This window comes from Amblyomma mixtum, unplaced genomic scaffold (assembly GCF_055824585.1).
Source record: "Amblyomma mixtum isolate Tamu unplaced genomic scaffold, ASM5582458v1 scaffold_23, whole genome shotgun sequence".
Classification (NCBI taxonomy): domain Eukaryota; kingdom Metazoa; phylum Arthropoda; class Arachnida; order Ixodida; family Ixodidae; genus Amblyomma; species Amblyomma mixtum.
The window spans coordinates 632353-655204 of record NW_028317720.1 but is presented as its reverse complement, the minus strand read 5'-3'; the positions used below and the strand labels follow the sequence as shown (position 1 = coordinate 655204).

Here is a 22852-nt window from a genome sequence, read left to right as displayed (position 1 = left end):
AAACGCTTGTGACCATATTATCTGTAGAGTTTTTCTCAGACCTGGTGCCGTGGTGGGATACACCATTAATTGAAGTCAACCACTTGATTTCATTTCAGATTGTTTAACGGGACTTTCAATGCCAAAATAATATTGCAATTTCTGGTTTCTTCCATGCTACTGCATACAATTCCTCAAATATGAAGCAACCGCTTTCATTTCCTTCACAGTCTCATGAAACGTTTTGGCCAATCCGTTCATTTAGCAGTGTAATTTTTGATGAAAAAATGCTCTCGTCTCTATAACTATGCTGATAAATCCATCTGTGCACGGCGGCCATTTTTTTTTATTGACTGGCCCGACACGCTGCGATTTCTAGTACCACTCCTGAGATGTAATCTCCTGAGCATCTTCTTCCACCCAGACGGCTGGCCCACAAGCTCTCCGAGAGCTCGAGAGGCAGCAGGTGCCGACCCATGCGCTGCTTTCTGTTACCATGAAGGGGCGCTGGACGACAACCTCTCCGGGAGAGCCACTGGATTTCTTCTCCCGGTGTGAGCTCAACCCCGCAGCAACGTCGTTCGGGAGCTACGCCGAGGTTAGCAAGTGCAATCGCACGATCTGCAGCTTTAGTATCTGGGGTAGACATCGTAAGTGGATGCCGACGTTCCTGCGGATTGTACGTCCTTTTAAAGTTTCCGCATGTGTGAACGACTGTAGATTCAGGGATGCGCGGGTAAGATGTACTGTTGGGGACAAAAGTGATGTACTCTACGGGGTGGGAGCGGCAGCAACGAAAAACTGCGTTGCAATGCCATCTACAGGCGGCATCTCGGGTCGAGACAGCCAAAGCGTGACCTTTACTATCAGCAGGCATGCCGCTTGGCTGGTTTCAGTGTTTTGTGCTTTAGCTCGCCTAAATTCCGCAGTTTTCCGTTACTCCGGCTCCCGCCGCGTGGAGTATACCACTTTTGTCCCCTATAGTACATGTATATGGTCACAGAAGGTAGGACGACATGTGACTGACAGGTAGAATACGGCACCTAGCCAAACAATTGAACGTCGTCATTTTCATGCGCCATCCGAGGCGCTTCAATAGGTTGGAGTAAACCCACGAGCTTTAGAGGGGCTCCTGACGACGTTGGCACTAGCGGCAGCCTCTGACGTAACGTTGGACGGCGTGAGAAAGTTTGGGCCAATAATAAGCCGGGCGCACGCGTGCAAGAGTGCGGGCAAAGCCCAAGTGGCCGATGAGGAGGTGCGCTCGGTCAACGGTGCTGGAGTTTTCATTAAACAAAATGCCGTTCTGGAGGCAGATGACCCACAGCTTCCTAGAAAATTGTCGAGGTAAGTCAGAAGCCCGGCCCTCCACATAATCAATGATAGGTCGCAGGTCTGGGTCAGCTCGCTGTCGGGTTTTTACGGCTAAGTCGCTGACAACTCCAAGAGAACAATTTCATTCTCCATGCTCTCATCGGCTGACGCCACGGGTGCGCGCGAGAGTGCGTCAGCGTCTTCGTGCGTCTGGCCTGATTTATGCTCAATAATGCAGTCGAATTCTAGTAGGCAGAGGCTCCATCGGGCTAGGCGCCGCAATGGTCACTTTCACGAGCCAACTGAGAATATCAGGGGGCAATATATACATTCGATGTTTCCAGCCTGTATGGAGAGCCGAGGCAAAAGGCGCATTCAAATGCCTGATAGGGCCTCGGAACCTATATTGCTCACAAAGCTTCAGACAGAGGTGCGACGATCGGAAACACAACACTGGCAGGGCAAAATAAAGAAGCAATGAGAGGCCACATCTTGGTTGAGACTTGAACCGCGCCTAAAGGGAAGGAATAAAGGCGGGAATGAAGGAAGACACATCACGTGGCATCCACAACTCCACCACTCCTTCACTTGGAGATAAAATTTCTGCGCCAATGACTTTGGCTTGACTAGGCCAGTAAACCTTTCGCCTTAAAACGAAGTTGCAGTTTTCAACTAGAAAACAACGAGCTCTGGAATTTGTGACTACCCTGATCTTTCATTTCTAGTCCGCTTACGCTACACTATTAGCGATTAGTGCAGGTAGTATATATAAACAAAAATGAGCAGTAAAAAGAAAAAAGTTCGTCGGATGAAAAAAAAATGACTAAAAGATGCCACACTCAAGACATTAGCGCTTTCATAATCAATGGCAAAAACTACGTCCCACTTAAGTAAAAAGCATCGCGTTAAGTGTGCGGTAATCTCTCTCGAAAGTGGAAAGCCGAAAGAACTGTGACGTTAATTTGACTGCTCCGACAGTGCCAGTAAAGCTGTTTTCTCCTCTCCTCCCTCAAAACCAATACTGCATTGTAGCAAACGTAGTGCTATTAACAAATATATATGTATGGCATGTGATGGCGGCTGTGTTTCTCAGTCCCTTGTGCAAGGTGATGTCTCGTCCGCAAAGATTTTTTAAAAAGAAGAGTTTGGCGCTAGTCTCCCAAGAGCTTTAAATGCTATTCTTCCAGGTGTGCAAGGACCGAAATTACGAGTCCAGCCTAAGGTTCAAACCCCAGCACTACGCCATGCTGACTTACGAAAGCACAAACCGGTCTGTGTTCGCCTACGACAACGAAGGTGGACTGGCTGCCAAAGTATGTAGCTGCCAACACATCCTCCCTAAGATTGAGTTAGCTTCTGTGCGAAGACATTGTGCACTGTAGAAATTGTTTATGGCATGCTTGCACCGTCAGTCCGCAGTTAAATGGAGAATTGTCAGATATCTAGGTTGCACTCCTTCGAAACCGTCTTGGAAATCAGGTTGTAACATCATTCGTGTAGCACCGTTCTTAATACTTCCTGGTGGACGCGGTCGCTTCCTCTCCCGCAGCTTAACTCAAACTCTCTCCCTCACTCACTCATTCAGCCGAAATATTTCCAGGGAGGTGAAACCAATTCCTGTTTTAGAGCTTTTCTAAATTTATACACTGTGTGCAGTGCTGTATAGACCTTTGCTGAGGCATTGCCAAGCTGTCTCTAACAGGGTTTTGCTCAAATTATACATGAAACAATATTTGTATGATTTTGTGTTCATAACAACGAATGAAATTCACTATTTGAGCTTTGTGCCCAAGACATAACTCTTCCATACCTATTCCAGTGTTACCGATACCACAGCAGATAGAAGCGAGATATTGTGTAAATATTCTTTCGTTGATAACCAGTGTAAAAAAGATGTTACTGGAAATACGTGAGCCAAACTTTCTTAACAGAAGCCCAAGTCTGAGCGAAATATGTCGAAATCATCAGGAATGTCTTGCACTACTTATAGATTCATTTGTCCGACGGCACAGGCTCGGGCTTTTAAAATAGACGAGACATAATAACGCTGCGTTTACATTATTCTGCAATTTATTTTGGCTGGCTAGTTCTCCTTTTGCTTCCTTATTCGCCGCGCATTGAATATGGAAACCTGTACACAACATCAATGCAATAAAATCTGTAATGCATATGTGAGCCTGGATGGAAATTTCGAAATAATTTTGCGAGATTTAGGCATTAAATAAAAAAGCTCGCACTAACCGACAGTTTCAGACTTTTTCTGTCAGAATAGTTGGCAGCAGAAAAAAGCATTATCGCAAATAAAATTTCAACAACTACCGGGTCTAAGCCGTCGCCGGGAGACTTTCACCAATTTTCTATCAGCGCTGCCTTTTGCCCGGTGTTTCTAATTTACAGCTTCTCGCGATACATGTTGGAATTTGTCGTCTTCCTCCTCTTTCGTCCGTCTGTTGGGCAAAATTTTTAAATTGATTTTTTTGGGGAAATGAATTGCCGCAGTATCTGTCTCGCATATCTCGGTGGACACCTGAACCGCGTTGTAAGGGAACGGAGGAAGGTTGAAGTAAACGAAAAGAGAGAGAAAGAGGTGCCGTTGAAGGTGGAGGTCTCCGGGGTATTTTCGACCACCTGGGGATCCTTAACGTCCACTGACATCGCACAGGACAAGGGCGCCTTTCGCGTTCTGCCTCCATCTAAACGCGGCCGCTCTCAAGCACCTGAAGACAGTTCATAAGGTGGTGGTGGAAAACTTTTATGTACAGGTATACTACAGGAGGTTATGCATGAGCTGACCCAGCGGGAGCCAGCCCTTACAAATACGAGTTGGAGGTCCCTAGTTCGGGACCCCAGTGGCATCGGCCGCCGCCCGGGCTCGCGCGACCAAGGCCCGTTGGGCCTGCAAGTCAGAGCAGCCGAGCAGGGTCGCCTCCCAGTCCTCCCGGGTTGGGTTGGGGTGAGGGGGGATAGCAGGATTGGAGGGGCAGGCCCACACCATGTGGTCGATGTCCGAAGACTTCTCCGCACTGTGCGGAGAGCTGGCCGAGAAAGAAGGGTCGAAGTGTTTGAGAGCTGCCGGGCACAGCAAAGTATTAGTATAGAGGCGAAGTAGAAGCCGCTCCTCCGCCTTTGAGAGACCTTTACACGGGCGGGGATAAAGACCATGACTAGATGGAGAGAGTAAAACGATGTCTTTGAAGGTGTAAGCTGGAATAAATTCGGGTTCCTGATTGTCAGGGTCGGGGGGGAATGTCCGGTGAGAGAGCGCGCGGGCGGCGGCGTCAGCTGCCTCATTTCCCTTAAGGCCCATGTCAGCGGGAGCCCAAATGATACGCCGGTGCGCGGGGAGACCGTGCTGGCTAGCTCTGACCCAAGAACGCAAGTTTTGGCAGTGGAGTGTGCTGACAAAGTCGTCGAAGGCTATGTACTCTCGAGCACTTAACGCGACCTCTTGCCAAGCTCTTTCCGGCGAATAAAATGTTTTACAATAAATCACCGGTGTAGACGCTGTTTTGTAGAATGCGGTAAGCTAGATACGGTACCTCGCCCTGCTCGACGTTCCGATATGCCCCTCGCGAGTCGGAAATAATTGTTTTTGAATTTGAATCAGATGCAGCCAACGCAATGGCGACCTACTCCGCGTGTGTTATGTCACGGCCCCGGAAAGTAAGGCCGTTCACGGTTTTGGATTGGTGCACGACTGCGGCTGTGTACCATCCCCCATGGTGGGGGCCGGAGGCATCCACGTACAATACGCCGGGATTCGATCCATAGTGGCGGGCCAGGGCTTCCGCCCGCGCCAGGCGCCGGCCATTATGGTCCTCACGGTTCATGTTCGCGGGAAGAGGGCGCACATGGAGGGCGCATCTCCACTGGGATGGAATATGTACGCCGTCTCCCTCCAGTGTAGTCAGTTGTGTCAAAACTTGAAATCCTGTATGCGTAGCCAGGGGCGGGTTTTCGTAACCGCGCAAGAAGGTTACAGGGTGGCCTCGGTGGCCAAACAGTTTTCTATGGCGGATGAAGAGCAAACAGGCACTGTGGCGCGTCAATATCGAAAGCAACGGGAAACACTGAGCGCATGGCACATCCCAAAAGCAAAAGCGGCTGAGTGTGGCGACACGTAAAACAAAAAAAAAACGGTGTTGTATGCCCAGCACTGTTTACAATTACGGAAAGCCGCTCATGGCGGAGGCTTCTCAAGCAAGGAACGGCACCATCGCGCTGCATAGTACGAAGCTCTCCGGCGGGCGATGAAAGAGTCTTGTTGAAAAGCCAAGCGCCCTTGACTATGGCAGTGCGAGGTTGGCACTATCAAGGCCTGTTCTAGTACGTGACATACCTATTCAGCGGTTCATTCTATGCTTACACTCACTACGGACATCGAGATAGACTAAGTTTTGTGTAGTTTGGCAACGCGGCTGCTCTACATTACCTCCAGAGAGCCGTTAAAGGCTCTGTAAAGGTTCTCGCCGAGGATGTTTTGCCAAGTACACATTTCGTTAGCTGAACAGAGAAATTCTACCATATGAATCTCAATAGGATATTTTATCACGCGCCCCCACGGATAAACTGCATTGCGCGCTACTCCTTTCTATCTTATTCCAATTTTCAAAAATTAAACCTTCTCTACGTAAAGAAAATTTCACTTTGGAATCTGACTTACGGAAATGCGAATAACATTTTCTTTTCCCTTGTTGTCTAAATGCAGCTGTGCAAGGTGAAGAACCTTGAACGGGATGTAACCTTCGGCATCGCTGCCTACGACGTTGACTACGACGACTACGCCAACGAGTGTCGGGCGATAAACAAGTTTGGAGAAAACAGCCGCTTGAAGGCGCTGAGAAAAATCGTGGACTTCTACAAAAGTCAGGACAGCCAGATGTTCAACGAGAGATCATGCAAACGTGCTGCTTCACCTGGCTACTCGGGGCCTTCTCCCAGTTAAAGGACAATCGATGACAGAAGAAAGTAAGCAGCAGTGGCGTGAACTTGACATCTGACAAGAGCGGCGAGCTTTGATATATTGCCGCTAAAGAAATAAAAACAGGAATCACGGAATTCCTCTTCCGACAATCAGCTCGCACACATAACATGTCCTGCATTCTTGGGCAAAAATGTCGAATAATGAAACACAGTAAGGTACTGTTCTATAAATATTGACCGTATTCTTTGGATACCTACCAACATTTTTCTTTTAAATGTTTCCGGAGGCTTGCATCGGGGCAGTTAGCACTGCCATAAAAACCCATTGGGAATGTTTTAAACGATAGGAAAAACGTTAATAAAAAGAAAACAAGCTCTTCGACGACAGACCTGCGTTTGTATTTACTCTTGGACGGAAATCTCACAATTCATGAAATAATTAGGTTCATAACCTCTTTTCTGTTGTAAAATTGGCAGTGGCTTAGCTCGGCTATGCCAGGATATACGTAGCGAAAGGAAACGCAACGATGAGGCAAGCGGTGTGACGTCATACCAAACGGCGGCGGCTCAGCGGCGAGGCGTGCGGTGTGACGTCATGCCAAATGGCGCGGCGAGCGCGCGGCGTCCGCCAGCTGCGGCGGTTGCTAGGCAACGTCTCAAGGTCGGTCCCTGTGCCCCCTCGGAGCACTGCCACAGCGATATCGCAAGCTCGTGGCCAATGTAGCTTTCGCTACAAATCCTTTTGTCTAGAATTACTGGGTATATCTCTGTACTTTCTACTCAATTCATTAACCAACACATGCGATGTTTGGGAGTATTCGATTAAAAAATCAATTTATGTTCGTCTGTGGTGTAGACGGTTTCCGTCCAAAATTTTATATCAGTATACGAAATACAATGCTACTCAGGCCGAGGTATTTTATTTCGACAAGACAAGCACAGCCGCCTGAAGGTGCTCCGGAAAATCGCCGACTATTGCAAAACTCTGACCGGCGATTTTTTCAACCAGAGGTCACATACGAAGGTCGTGTCCTGAGGCCACGATGCTGGCCTTTTCGGACCAAACCTTGACAAAGAGCTCCGCCCGAGTCTACGCGATCCCCTAAAAATGAACCAACTATGGTGCACTAAAAAAGCTGTGATAGTATGAACTGAATACGTAGCAGTTCTGGGTGCACTGCTCAATTACAGTGTTGCGGACTGCACACCGTCCGTGTGTCTCATCTGTGCCTACGAGCAAAACAGCAGTCTTTGTTTTCGATATAGAGCGCTATCGGCAACACATTTGGCGCAGAGGAACCATTGTCCAAGTATTCTCTTAAAATTCGTGCACAGGATTAAATAACCTTCTGTACGTGTTTTTTTTTTGCTTCATCAAACCGGTTCGCCATTAAGTTAATGCATCTATCTTTTACATGGTCTGGCGGGAAAATTCTGGCAAATATTATAATTGGTGGAGCTCCCAAAAGTTTTTTTTTTTCAGAAGAACCAAAGATTTGTTTTTGAATATTTACGTGTTTCTCAGCAATAGTGTTCTTTTGCACGATAAAATTTTTATAGAACGCATTTTGTTTACTTTTTTGAAACGAAAGCATAAGCCCGCTTTGTGGGCACGAAGCCACTCAGTTTATGGAAAAGTGATGCCCAGGCAAGTTGCAAAAACTGTCATGTCCTCAGGAATCATCGCGCGCTGTTGCCGCAAACCAGTACGGCGGCTTTCCGCCGCTGCGCACAACAGGTATTCGTGGTGTCTTCACTGCCTGGGCAGCCACCCAGTGCAAGCATGAATGCGCGGCTTGCAGTCGGAACTACTATGAACGAGGCTACCTCTATACCTCTGTTCAGCGATGACTGTATGAAAGTTTGTCCTTGCTGTATTTCGCATATCTCAACGCGCCGCCAAAATTATACACAGATGCGAGTACCAGGATCGGCCGCTCTCACCTGTCCTCATCTGGACCCCAGCACATGCGGGACTAGAGGGAAACGAGGCTGCAGACGCCTCAGCCCTGTGTGCTCAACCACCGGGCATCGCCTCGACACTCACTCGCCGCCTGAGGTCTCAGAACCTAATCCGGCTATCAGCTACAAACAAATTATTCGATTTTATCAAACACAGCATAGCCGCTTTCACCCCCTGCGAAAGGGCTAAGCAAAAGCGAGGAGCGTTGGCTCCTTCGCTTGTATAACAACAGAGTACTGTGCCCGGAAGTGCTGCAATAGTTTAATCCGGCTTTTAACGGGAGGTACCCGCATTGTGGATGCGCGTTCTTGGACGTGTGCCACATGGGGGGAAGAGCATGCCCCTCTACACCCCCCCCCCCCTGCTCCTTACAACCATTTCCCTCACCTACACGAGAGAGATTTCAGCATTACCCGCCCGGTTGCTCTACGTTGGAGAGCCAAAGAGCCCTCGTCGCTAGGGCACAAGCTGCCACGGATGCCCCAGGGGTCCACAGAATTCCACAGGGTGGTCCACAGTGGTCCACAGGAAGCCAGTGTAAGGGGCTCACCTTTAAGGCCAGCCCGCACTCTCTCCTGTAAATATCCTAAATAAAAGTTTTCCACCACCTACAAAAATTCTTCGTCCACAGGGTCTAGATATTGGCAAGAGACTGACTGATTCGAGGAGGACTGATTCCAGGAGCCTTTTTCATTTTCCCGTCATCGAAACGCTGCCACCGCGTCCATTTTCGAATCCTGGCACTACCGATTTTATTAATGACCAGTGAGAATTAAAATTTGGCGGACGCTGAAGCTTTGCCTTTGAGTGGAACGCGACAGCGTGTTAAAGGGCTGCCAGGGTCCATGGATCGCCATCGCCTGTTCGGTACGACGCCTTTTCCGCTGAACAAATCGGAAATTGGTTTTCTGAGGAAACGTTATGAGGCAGTAAAAATCTCACTTATTTTGATGGACATCCGAGGAGGAGGAGGATAAACTTTATTTCCGCCGATAAAAGTAGCAGATGGTGTGGGGTTATAGCTCCATCAAGTGGCCATGAGCCCGTGGCGTTCGGAGACTTCTAGGGCTTCTAGGGCATTTGTCACAACCCGGATATGTGTGTCCGAGTCGCAACTAAGCAATTCGGCCTCCCACTGGTCTGTATTCGAGAGCTGCAAACCTCAAGGATGGGTGTCCTGAGGACAAGCACAGAGTATGTGTAACAGAGTGGCATGCTGGCCACATAGTTGACAGGAAGGCGAGTAGATCTCAGCTCATATGCGGGAATATATGGCAGGGTTGATGAAGGTGTTCGTTTGGAGTTGCCTCCACACAACCTCTTAGGGTTTGTGAGAGACCTATGCGCGAGGGGACATAGAAGTCGACCTAAGCGGTAGTGCATGGTTGTATCTTGAAATGTAACCATACGATCTCTCGCCGTCCGCAGAACCTCGCTCACGTTTTTACGCAGCCCCCATTATAGGTCGCCGATTCCTCCGATTATAGGCCGCCAGTTCAGATTCCTGCACGAACTAGGCTCTGACTAGTTATGCTGCACGAAGCACTGGATCGTATGACACTATCCACCCACCGTGAAGGTTCAGTGGTTAAGGCGCTCGTCTACCGAGTAGGAGTACCTTGGTTCGAACCCCACTGTGGCGGCCGCGTTTCGATGGAGGCGGAACGCAAAAGGCGCCCGTGTGCTGTGCGATGTCAGTGCACATTAAATATCCCCAGGTGGGCGAAATTATTCCCGAGACCTCCACTACGGCAACTCTTCCTCTCTATTCTTTCACTCCAACCTTCCTCTCTTCCCTTATGGCGGGGTTCAAGTGTCCATGAGATAAGGCAGGCAGATACTGCGCAATTTCCTTTGGTCGAAATTTCCGGAGCCCTGCACTACGGCGTCTCTCAAAGCCTGAGTCGCTTTGGGTCGTTAAACCCCATAAACCAAACCAAACCCAACCAAACCTTTCCTGAAAAAAAAATTATTATTATGACACTACCCGGAACATTCGGCGGCACATTTTCGGCAGCTGCCGATTATTTCCGACACGCGGTGCCGACTACTAGCACTGCGCCGACGGCTTTTTGAGCGAACGAGCTCTGTACGTTGTCACGTAAATATCGGTTCTGAGGAAAGAAAAAAATGGCTGAGGCTTAGCTAAGGTTAAGCCTAGTCAGGTGCGAAGCATATTGATGGCTAGGCTTGGTAATACATGGCTTTCCTTGGTTGACGTTCATCCCGCTCTTCATCGGTCTCTGTGGCACGCTGAAGCTTTCGCTTCTCGTTCAAATCAGCCCTGCTTCTAGGCGGCATCCCAACACCTGGCCGCCTCGTAAGTGCCCGGAGAGTTGTTGTTGTTGTTGTTGTGACTGAGAGAAGGATGAAAAGGAAATTGCACGGGCCTGCTACTGGCTCGAGCCAAGCCACCACCGCTGCCACGTGCAGATAGAGGAGAGTTAAAAGATCAGACGAAGGAGAGAGAGGAAAGGAAAGACGCGCGTCGCAGCAACAACTGCGTCCGCCGGAGCGGACGCTGCAGAAAAAATCAGATAAGCGGCCGAAGCCGCGCTCGCCGAAGCGATGACAGATAGGCAAGTTCAGCTTTATACCGCTGCTGTAGCGTCACGTGGTCAGCTGCAGCGCCTCTGATGTGGAGCCTCCACCGCCGCGGCCGACCGCGCGAGCCGGCAGCCCCTCTCCCCTCTGCTGTGACGTCATGTTGTCACGTGGTGTCACGTGGTCACGCTAAAGGTCAATAGTAGCTCCAGCGCCGCGCTCGACGGGCTGTAGTGTAGCTCTAGTAATATGCTTCGCATAAAAACGCATGGTAACTTCTCAGTGGACACGCGCCCTAACAGGAGAGAGGAAGGTGGAAGCGCAAGAAGAGAGAGAGAGACAGGTGGCGTTTCGGAGGGCTCCGGCATCATTTAGACCTCCTGGGGATCATTGTTGGTTTATGGAGGTTTAAAGTCCCAAAGCGACTCCGGCTATGAGAGACGCCGTAGTGAAGGTTTGGTTTGGTTTATTGGGTTTTAACGTCCCAAAGCAACTCAGGCTCTGGAAATGTCAACCACCCGAGGTTCTTTATCGAGCACTGATCCTGGGGATCTTGAACATTCACTGACGTCGTACTGCACACGGGCGCCTTTTGATTGCGAAAACGTGTTTGCGGAAAGCCAATGGCGTAGTAACTGTCTCGCATCTCGCTGGACGCTTTTAACCACCTTAAGTGGTTTGGTCATTCCTTTAACAGTGCTCAAGTTTTGGAAGTTTTCTGCGGCGTGATGACCCCGCCAACCAGCAGCAGGTCTACAGATAACCTCCGCCCCATCTCTCTCACCTCATGCGTGGGCAAACTAATGGAGACGGTGGTGCGGGATCGGTTATCTACATATCTTGAACACAAACAAGTCTTTGCGAGCACCATGTTTGGATTCCGCCCACACAGATCCGCACAGGATGTCCTCCTGCAACTCAATCGGGAAGTCCTTGACCCCCTCGAATGCCCCCATAATGACCGGGTAGTACTCGCCTTGGATCTTAAAGGGGCATTTGACAATGTAACACATGAGATCATACTCACTAACCTAAGTCACACCGACTGTGGCCTCAACACATTCCAATACATAAGCCAATTTTTAATGGATCGTCAATCCTACATTCGAATTCAAAATAGAGACCATGGTCCTCACCTACTCGGCACGCGGGGAACCCCTCAAGGCGCGGTACTTTCCCCGCTGCTCTTCAATCTGGCCATGATGCACCTGCCGGCCCAGCTGAGTGGTGTCGCCGGCGTGCAGCACGCCCTGTACGCTGATGACATCACTCTGTGGGCCACGCAGGGCAGCACAGGAGACATTGAAACCAGCCTGCAAACAGAGGCGACGATAGTAGACCGCTACGCCCGCCGCTGCGGTCTTCAATGTTCCCCTCAAAAATCGGAATTTGTGCACCTGCGCCCCTCACAGAAGTGCACAACTAAAATATCTCTCTCTCTTGAGAGTGGTCCCATACGCGAAAGTGATGAGATACGGGTACTCGGACTCTACATCCACAAACACAGGCGGCCAGACACTACATTGGCCAAACTCCGTAAGGTGGGGGACCAGGTGGGCCGCATGGTCCGCCGGGTTTCCAACAAACGCGGAGGGTTACGAAGTAAGGATGCCTTGCGGCTGGCAAACGCCTTCGTAACTAGTCGAATTCTCTATTCGACTCCTTATCTCCACCTACGGAAACAAGAGGAGGACGCCCTTGAGGTCATCCTTCGCAAAATTGTTAAACGTGCCCTTGACCTCCCTATCACTACTTCAAACAGCCGGCTTATGGCTCTTGGGGTGGTGAATACCTTCCGGGAGCTCCGGGAGGCGCACCTTACAAACCAGTACACGCGCTTGTCGCTAACGGAGTCGGGTAGCCGCCTTCTTGCTCGACTCCATATCCAACACACCCCTCCAATGGAAGACAGGTTTCGCATCCCGGAACTGTGGACACGTGCCCTCCACGTGCGGCCTCTTCCAGCAAACATGTCACATGAACACCATAATGGTCGGCGCCTGGCACGAGCGGAAGCGCTAGCCCGATATTATGGCAACAAAACAGGTGTATACTACGTGGACGCCTCCGGCCCACACCACGGGGGATGGTACACGGCCGCGGTAGTTCACAACAGCAACACAGTTAACGGCCTAACTTTTAGAGCTCGCAGTGCAACACAAGCAGAAGAGGTCGCGATTGCTCTCGCGGCCTCACATTCCAATTCAAAATACATAATCATCGACTCGCGAGGGGCCTGTCGGAACGTCGAACAAGGCTGCACTCCCTTCCTAGCCTATCGAATATATCAAAATTGCATACGGGTAGGTAGGTAGGAAAGACTTTAATTGCTCTAGAAAGGTGCTAGTAGGAGACGAGAAAGAAGAGGTCCATCTTCCTTCTTCTAACAGGGTCGGTGCCCCTATTCCAGGGCACCGCTGAGCTTCGCTGCTCGTTGGGCGTGCTGGATAAGACCTTGTTGGCAACCCAGATCGCCGCTGGAGAGCCGGCTCTCCCACTGTTCCGCACTCGGGTCTTTGCGAAAGTTGTCGTTTTTACTGCATTCCCACGTGATGTGGTACAACGATGGTTTGCTACCACACCACGGGTAAGTGTCCCGATATTGCGTCGGGTAAATCTTGCTAAGGATATGCAGGTTTGGGAATGTTCCTGTCTGCAATCTTCGCCAATACACTGCCTCTAGTTGATTTAGATCAGGATGAGGCGGCGGATAGCGGATCCGTACCCCCTTATAGTAGTTGAGAATGTCTGAGTACGTAGGGCTGACTCGGTCGGGTAGATCGTCCGATTGGGAGGAAGCTCGGCTCGTATACCCTCGAGCTAGCTCGTCGGCGCGTTCGTTCCCGGCTATGTCGGTGTGTCCTGGCACCCAGTAAATGCTGTGTGTGACTTTTGGTGGGGTCGCGCTCTGGAGGAGCCGGAGCGCGGCGCGACCTATGCGGCCGTTCATGTAGTTACGGCACGCTTCTCTCGAATCGGTAAGGATGGTAAGGGACATGTTGCTTCGATAACCGGCTACCGCCGCTAGAGCTACGGCCAGCTGCTCCCCTTCGGTTACCGTGCAATCCCTCACTGAGGCGCTAGCTAATTCCTTTAAGTTCGAATCAATAACTACCGCCACTGTGCTGTTATGTGATCTTCCTGTATACGGAGCCGCGTCCGTGTATACCGTTGTGGATTTTGTAGCTAGATTTTGTTGTACATACCTCGCCCGGGCTGCCCTACGGGCCGCATGCAAGTTGGGGTCCATGTTCCGGGGAAGGGAGCGAACCTTTAGCGTCTGGCGAATTGCGTCCGGTATGCTCGCAGTACGATTCTCGAATTCCGCTGTTCGGCCTAGCCCCAGTCGCCTAAGGAGCGAGCGCCCCGTAGGAGTCTGCTGGAGCCTAGCTAACTGCGTGACCAGTTGGGCTTCTTTGATCTCTTCGAAGGTGTTGTGAATTCCAAGAGCCAGTAGTTTTTCGTTGGAGGTGGTCATTGGTAGATGCAGGGCAGTCTTGTAAGCTTTGCGGAGTATGGTATCTGCACTATCCACTTCTCCTTTGTTGAGGCTGAAGTACGGGAGGGTGTAACCCACGCGACTGACCACCAGGCTCTGAACCAGGCGCAGGGTATCCCCCTCTCGCATGCCGCTCCGCTTCTCCGACACGCGCGTGATCATTCTGGCGACCTGAGTGGTCGATTGCTTGAGAAGGCCGAGCGTATGGCCGCATCGCTGGTTGCTCTGCAGCCACATTCCCAAGACTCGTATCTTGTCTCGTTCGGGAATTAGCTGTTCTTCGAGGGAGACATTGAGGGACCCTTCCTTGTGTTTCCCTTTGTGGACTCGCAGGAGTTCTGATTTTTCGGTGGAGCAGGCGAGGCCTCGTGCACTGACATATTCTTCCACGCAGGTAGCCGCTGCTTGCAGTCGTTCTTCTTTCTTGCCGAGCGACCCAGTGGTAACCCAGACCGTGACGTCGTCAGCGTATATTGCGTGCTGTATGCCTTCGATCTTCTCGAGTTGTCTCGCGAGGCCGATCATGGCCACGTTGAAAAGTAGTGGCGAGATGACAGACCCTTGAGGTGTGCCTTTGTTGGGGGTCGAAAATTTAGCGCTGCGAAGGTCTCCGAGCCCAACCGTTGCAGTGCGGTTGGAGAGAAAGGCCTTCACGTAGCTGTGAATCTTCTCGCCGCAGTGGAGGTTGTCAAGTCCTTCCATTACAGCCGTGTGGCCAACGTTGTCAAAGGCTCCTTTGATGTCCAGGGCCATAACCACGTTCTCGCCTACGCTCGGGACGTTGGTGAGGACTTCCTCTTTGAGTTGTAAGAGGACGTCCTGGGTGGAGAGGTGGGCTCGGAAGCCGAACATACTGTGGGGGTACAGGTCTTCGTCTTCCATGTAGCTTTGGAGCCTCCGAGTAACGACTCGCTCGTAGAGCTTGCCTAGGCAGGAGGTGAGTGAGATAGGTCGGAGATTTTCGATCTGGAGTTTCTTACCCGGTTTGGGGATCATTACGACCTCTGCATGCTTCCACTCTTCAGGAACCGTTCCTGCGGCCCAGTGCCCGTTGAGGAAGGTGGTCAGTTGGTCGACCGCCTCGTCGCTGAGGTTGCGTATGAGTGCGTTCTGGATCTTGTCTGCTCCCGCCGCAGTGTTGCGCGTGCATGCCTTTATGGCAGCGAACACTTCTTCCCTGGTGATCGGCCTGTCTAAGTGGGTGTTCGGTTTCCCCAGGTATGGTTTCGCGTATGCCGCAGGCAAGGTCGTGCCGTAGCATTTCTCTTTGGCCTTATCTAGCAGTTCCTCTTCCGTACCCTCAAAGGTGTGGACGAGTCTGCGGATAGCTTTCCCGCTTTCGGCCCTGGTTTGGGTAGGGTCGAGGAGGGTCTTGAGTATACGCCACGTTCTCGCCGTGCTGAGGGTGCCGTCCAGCGAGCTACTGAACTGCTGCCAGCTCTGCCTGGCCAGTTGGGTCGCGTACTCCTCCGCTATCTTGGTGACTTCTGCGATCTTGAGCTTGAGCTTCCTGTTAAAGCGCTGCTTCTTCCAGCGCTTGGTGAGACCTCGACGTGCCTCCCATAGCCTGATGAGCCGAGGGTCCACCTCTGGTGTTTGCTCGGTGCGATCCACTTCTTGAGTGTACCGCTTCTGGATGTCTTTAAGTTGTTGGCACCAATCATCTATGGAAGTAATCCCCCCTTCCAGGTCCGCGCAAGCATTGCGGAAAGCCGGCCAGTTGGTGATCTTGGCTGTGCCGAGCTTGCGCTTGATGTTGGTGGCTGCTATCGTGGTCTTCAGGATATAGTGGTCACTGCCTAGATTCTCCAGCAGATTCTCCCACGTTGCGTGCTTCACTCCCCTGACAAACGTTAAGTCCGGGCACGTATCCGGGCAGATCGAAGTGCCAAGGCGCGTGGGTTGAAGTTCGTCTGTTAAGAGGGTACATTGGATCGCTTCCGCCGCGTCCTCGACCTGTATACCTTTGTGATTATTAGTGGGGTATCCCCATTGCTGTCCTCGAGCGTTGAAGTCGCCTAAAATGAGCAACGAGTTGCTTTTCGCAAGTTTGCTGGCCCCTAGAAAGAGTGTATCAAAATTCGCGTCCCGCTGGCGAGGCGGGCTGTAGAGGTTTACGATAAAGACACTCTTTTCCTTACGCTTCTTTTTGGGAATAATTTCCGTCACTAAGTGTTCAATTTTGGTGTTGGGAATTGGGTCATGGGCTATGGCTACCAACTTTTTGCTGACCAAGGTTGCCGTGCGTCCGCTATCGTAGCACGTATATCCCCTGAGTGACGGTGTCGTGTTAGTTTCCTGTAAAGCTATTATATCGGGTGTGGAGCCTTGCGTATGTAAAAACTGCATTAGGAATCCCTGCTTTTTGCGGTACCCCCTGCAGTTCCATTGCCAGATTTCAAGTGGAGTTTGTTTAGCCATGGTTTTGGGCATTGTTCTGATTGGAGCCTTCAGTTCCGAAACGGCGCTCGTGTATGAGCCTGTCCCGGGCCTCGTTTGTTATTCGTTGCGTATTTTGACTTTTGACGTGGTTGCGGAAACTTTGGTCCTGCAACGAAACTTTTTGCTGTAGTAATGTGACGTTCTGTTCTGACAGGTTGAGTTGGACCTGCATGGCATCTAATCTTGCATGAGTTTGGCGGAACTGTCCTTCGGTGCGAATCATGAAATCATCCATGCGCTGCATGAAAGCTCTTAATTCTTCGGGGTTCACTGCTAAGGGGGTTGGAGATCGTTGCACTTCGGCCGCTGGGGTCGGGGGCCGCGGTACGTGCCCTGTTCTCTGAGCCTGCATCTCTTTAATGAGGTCATCGATTTTTTTTCGGAGATGTGCATTCTCCTCTCTTAGTGCTTTAATTTCTTTCGAGTTACGCGTAATATTATCTTGATCCGAGTGCGGAATCAGTGGGTTTGGAGAGCCCGCTCCCCAGCTCACCTTGACGCCGCCCTTCTTCTGCTGTTTCTGCGGCGGCTGCTGCTGCTGCTGCTTCGGCTTGGCCGTTGACCGGTTGAGCGGCGGGAAAGAGTCATCCCTGGATCGGCTCTGGCTGCGATCTCGCACGGTGCTAGGGCCTCGGCTCGAGGAGCGGCCATGGTCCCGCTCCGAGCTAAGCCACCTGGGTCGGCGCTCTCGACTCAGGTGCGGGTTCCGCTGCTGCTGCTGCGGTTGTTGCTGCTGCGTCAGTTGTTGTTGCTGCTGCTGCTGCTGCTGCTGCTGCCATTGTTCTTTCCGGGACTGCCGGCCGCCGGTCGTGCTGCCCCGGAGCTCGTCAGTAGTCTTGAGGCGTCGACGGCACTCCCTGGTGCCGTGGTCGCCTTCGCACACCATGCATTTGGCCTTGCACGGGTGGCCTTCTGGTGGGTCGTGTGTGCCGCACGTCCTGCAGAGCTTGGTGTTCGGCGTTGGACAGACGTCCGAACGATGGCCTTGCTCTCCGCACACGTAGCAGATCTGCTTCGTAGGACGATATGGGTAGGTCTTGAATTCTCCGGAGCGGTAGATGACCCACTGCGGGATATACGGGCCGTCGAACGTGGTGAGCGCCGTTTCCGACTTGCCCAGCATTCTCGCTTCCAGGATCTTCACTCTTTGGGATCGAAGCCGCAGCCTCGATTTCAGTAGGGCCGGTGATTGCCCCGGCATGACGCCGTGGATTACCGCACGCTTCAGGTCGTCCGGTAGGGCTGGATAGGTGTTGGTCGCATACGTCTGGTCATTGATCGTGAGCTTTTCGATCTTCCTGAGCAGGTCGCCGATGTCCAGGTCGGGCGTGCTCGCAATCATGATGTTCGATCCGGGCCGGAGTCTCATGATGAAGTCTTCTTCCTTGATCTTTCCTCCGCTGGCCGCGACGAGGGCTTGCGTTGCCTGGTCGACACGGATTTCGCTAATTTTTAGGCCTCCCTTGGGGCAATAAATGATCTTGATATCATCCTTCGGTAGCGGCGGCGGACGTGGCCTTATCTACCGCTGCGCTCCCGCCAGATGTGGTTTTAATGTAAAGCGCGGCACGCCACTCGCTTGCGTCTCTGCTCCACCAGCTGCGGCTGTCGGCGCTATCTTGTTTGCTTCTTCCCGGGGATCGCCTGGCCCCTTCGAGCCTTTCTTCGAGCCTTTCCTTTTTAGGCGCCGTTTGTAAGAAACAAGCTCCCAACGATCCATGTCTTCGTCTTGCAGTGGGTCGATGTCGGCCCCGTCGTCCCGCTGCGGTGGCGAGGTCTCCATGGCCTCGGTCACTGCGTCCCCGAGTCCGGGGCTCGCATTGACCGGCGACGCGGCAGGAGATTCCCCCGTACCTTCAATATTCGCCGAACCTTGGGCCGAGGTCCGGGTAGGTTCATTCATGATAGGGTCGTCAGCGTCCCGGGGTTCCATGCTGGCCGATGTCTAGACACGCAAGCACCGCACGGGCCCGCCCCGGGAGCGCGCTAGGCCTACGCTAGGCTCAGCGCTCCCGGCCGCAGGTGGCCACTCAAAAGTCCGATAAAAGTCCAAAAAATGGGCCTACCGGCTCAAGAGTGGTGTCGCCGTGGTCCAGGTGACGTTACCCGTCGATGTAGCCGAAAAGTTTCGGTGGCCCACGTGAAAATTCGGTCGTAATCTTCGAAAAGACACGGAGCCGATGTGGAGTGCGTCCGTCCACATGCGAACGCCCGCGTTCCTCGGACCCCGCACACCGTTACCTCATATGGGCCCCTGCTCATCAGGGGTTGGCAGAAAACGAGGCAGCAGACGCAGCCGCCCGCGCGCTCTCTCACCGGGCTGTTTCTCCTCCCCATCCGATCAGGAACCCGATTTTAATCCGGTCTATACATTCAAAGATATTACAACATATTATCAAAATTGTCATCGCCTTTACCCTAGCCCATGTAAAGGCCTGAAGAAGGCGGATGAGCGGCTCCTTCTCCGCCTTCTCACCAATACTTTGCTGTGCCCGGCAGCGCTAAAACATTTTGACCCCTCCTTTAGCGGCAGCTGCCCACACTGTAGTGCAGTGTCTTCTGACACCTATCACATGGTGTGGGCCTGCCCCTCCAACCCCGCTATTCCCCCCATCCCCAACCCAACCAGGGAGGACTGGGAGGCGACCCTGCTCGGCTGCCACGACTTACAGGCCCAACAAGCCTTTGTCGGGCGCTCCCGGGCGGCGGCAACCGCCACTGGGGTCCCATACTAGGGACCTCCACCTAGTGTTTGTAAGGATCGGTCCCTTACGGGCTGATCCAAACATACCTCCAGTTCATTCGAAATAAATGTTTTCACCACCACCACCAGCCTGGCGGCTGAGGCCTTGGGGCAACAATGTAACTTCACTCGTCCTTAGTCGAGGAGCATCGCTACCCGCGTCCCAGGCCTGCTTGCCAGGACCGGGGATCGGGCGGCTTTTTCTCACAGGATCAATAAAAGTTTCATTCATTCATTCATTCATTTAAATTTGGTAAATTGGTAAGTTGATAAATTGATTTTCGAGGAAACGAAATAGCGCAGTATCTGCCTCGCATATCTCGATGCACACCTGACCAGCGCCGTAAGAGGAGGGAGTGAAAGAAGTGAGAAGGTGCCGTAGTGGAGGTCTCAGGAAAACGGCGCGGTTCAGCTACTTCTCTACCTCGTTACAAAGCGAAAGCTATGGCTTATCGGGCAACTATTTATAAGCGGATTGGCGTCTCTAGCATTACTTTCCGCCACTGGATAGGCAGCGCACCCACCCTGCCACCCTGGCAGATGGCAGTTAATGCTTGATAGCGAGAGTTTGCTCACCCATTGAACGCTGCGGTCTATTGCAGCAGTGCCGAGCGTCTGCCACAATGCTGTTAGCGCTAACACATGCATGCGGCCCTGATCTCTTTCTCACCACCCCACGTACCTCAAAGGGCGATTCAGGAGTCGACTGACCCATTGAGCCAGTTATGCGCACTTCCTTTCCTTAAAGTGATCGGAGTGTAAAACGTCAACGCCAACGCCAATGCACACAACGAACGCCGACGGCCTATGGCTTCAGCGCCACGTTTCTGGCACTACGATGTGAGGTGTCCACTGTTACAAGAGTGCAGTTACGTGCCTTCCCTCAGGTTCAGGTGTCCACCAAGATGTATGAGACAGATAACTGCGCCATTTCCTTTCCTGAAAAACAAATTTACCAATTTTACCCTCTGCTTTTCAAGCTCCCGCTCCATTATGGTGTCCACTGCTGGTTACAACGGACAACGGCGACGCCGCGAAGCGCGGAAACGGCTGCCTAAGAGCAGAGCTCTACAATTGCATCGTCAAAAGATCTTGTTAGACGCGGCACCTGCCATCGATACCTGAAACGGTGGTGGTGATGGAAACATTGCCAAGCAATGCAGAGAAGGGCAAACTCCGCCCCCTTCCCCCCTTACGTGGCACGAGGCTTGGCGCCAATGAGAGGAGGATGTCACCTCGCGTGTCCAATGCACCTTGAGCAAACGAGAGTATAGGTGGCGTGGAGTGAGCGCGTGCCACGAGACGAGGTGGATAAAATCTTTCGATGCTGACCTGGACGAACGCTGCTCGACGAGAACCGGAGGTGAGCGGAGGCGTGCGGCTTCAAGGAGCTGTGCTATGCTCCTGGGCCGTTTTCACCTACCGACGTTGGTGTTTTACAGGGGAAACACCTGCTGCGCACGGCAGCCTGCTGATCTCCCTCCGCTACCTTTCACCACCAGACAGCATGCTCCGACCACAAGGCGCCAGGCAAGTGTTCCGCCTTCCTCTCCGAGAAATGGCGGAGGCTACACACAAAAGTCCGGGAGCGACGCGGTACTCAAGGTTCGACCTTCCTTTTTTCTGCGTATTTCTTAATTCCATCTTAATGCTCGCGTAGTTAGGAGAACAACAATTGCGCCGATTGTGTCTATTACGGCCCCAACATGGGCATTGGTAAAGCGTAGACTCATCTCTGGGCTTTTGGTGCGGCGTCCCTACCGGTGCTCTCACGTGTCGACAGTTACGACCTTCTTGGTTAAGGTCGAGTCATTAACTCGGTTGTGGTCGCGGAGTTCGCAGGAAAAGGACAGTACAGAAGGATCCTGACTTATTAAGACTCTTGCGCCGACCCCGTGGCACAAAGAGAGCTTTCAGGACATTTCCTAGCCTGTCTCCGATCTCCAACTGCGATGACGTGGATTCGGCGGAGGTAGGCATGAAACAGAGTGAACGCACGTGACCGTGCAAGTGTGGCGGCGTTCGGCGTTCGATGCGAGGTAACGCAGATGATGGCGTCTCGCATTTCAGCGTTCGATGCGCTCGCGGACCTTGCACTTTGGCTTCTTTTTCGGTTCGGCGCTTAAGAGATTGGCGTCCGTGGCCATCCTGCGAGCTTCGGCTGAATATTGAGGCATTGACACTGTCCGCAAGACCACCTTCTTCATTTAACGCGGCACCATCAGCCGGCGTCTCTCTTCTAGACCAGCACTACCAGCACTTTCCTGCAGCGTGATGGCGCCCCGCGCCGCCATTCGAACTAGTATTCTAGCCCCGTAACGGCCGTAACAGAAATGTGGGATGTTTCACTGAGAAAGCTGTAGCAGCTCTATTATAAGCTTCTTAGGGGGTACAGCAGCTGCCGTAACGCGTAACGTTACGCGGGATGCTTTTGCACTTTCTCTCTGCGCGGTTGAAGTGACCAGCTACCAAGTGAGCCAGGAATGCGCCTTTCGTTTCCTCAAAAACAACAGGGAGCCGCGGTGGTTGAGTGGTTATCCTGCTCGGCTGCTTACACAACAGACGCGGTTTCGATGCCGGCTATGGCACTTGAATTTCGATGGACGCTAACTTCTAGAGTCCCATGCGCTGTGCGATGTCAGTCAACACCACCTAGAAGACGGCTTCTAGGTGGTGTTGTGTCAGTGCACGTTAAGGAACGCCATGGTCGAAGTTTCTGAAGCCCTTCACTACGGCGACCCTCATAGTCTGAGTCACTACAATTTTCCAAGACGCATTACTGGCTTTGCCAGTGGGCGACTCAGCGTCGTGAGGTAGAAACACGAACGCCGCTGGAAGCTTGTTTCCAGCTAACTCCTCCTACCCTTATCCTCTCTAAATATTGCTTCCCCCCCCCCCCCCCGATTTCTTCTGTCCTCTTTCTGTCCGCTGCCTGCCCTTTTCTCCTCGCTAGCAGCAGCTAAGGCAGGTTTCGATAGCATGTGCCGTGGCTAGCAAAATATACTGACGCCTTACAGCTCGTTCGGCCGAAAAGCTAACGGCGTCGCATAATTGTAGTTGGCTCCGACGCTCATGCCAGCCGTTTGCCGCCGGATTGTCATAGAATTCAGCGTTTCGTAAAGAATAATCTTGGTAGTAAGAGCCTAGCTTGCTGCAGTAATTCGGACCGGCTACCTATAATCGTAGGCTGAGGGTGTCTATCAATTCCTAAAATCCAATTTTTATTTTCTTTATTACGGCACCTATTCCTTCTTTCACTCCCACTTCCTTCTTTGCCGTGTGGTTCGGGTGTCCACAGAGATGAGAGAGAATTACTGCGCCATTTCCTTTCCTCAAAAATGCGTTGTCTTCAAAGATGTTTCCAACGGGCAAGTCGTCGCGCCGAATGGCCGATGGTGTTCCGTGGACCCTGGCAGCACTGCAACACGCTGTCGCGTTCCACTCC

General features: G+C 52.0%; 2 protein-coding genes across 20 annotated transcripts in view; both read left to right on the top strand.

Annotated features, from left to right (window-relative positions):
- Nucleotides 1-6259, top strand: part of LOC149324568 (uncharacterized) — a 49585-nt gene extending 43326 nt beyond the window's left edge. The window contains exons 11-13 of the mRNA XM_089565421.1: nt 404-577; nt 2481-2606; nt 6002-6259. Of these exons, the coding sequence (XP_089421547.1) occupies nt 404-577; nt 2481-2606; nt 6002-6238 (537 nt within the window). The 3' untranslated portion in view covers nt 6239-6259. The remainder of the gene's footprint in view (nt 1-403; nt 578-2480; nt 2607-6001) is intronic.
- LOC149324567 (uncharacterized) overlaps nt 1-22852 on the top strand; it is a 259754-nt gene that overhangs the window by 133791 nt on the left and 103111 nt on the right. For 3 of the 19 annotated variants that reach the window (XM_089565397.1, XM_089565396.1, XM_089565395.1), the window contains exons 1-2: nt 20527-20770; nt 20850-21012. The exons of the other annotated variants lie outside the window; for them this stretch is intronic. The gene's annotated coding sequence lies outside the window, so the exon portion shown is untranslated. Of the gene's footprint in view, nt 1-20526; nt 20771-20849; nt 21013-22852 lie in introns of those variants that run through there. 19 annotated transcript variants of the gene reach the window in all.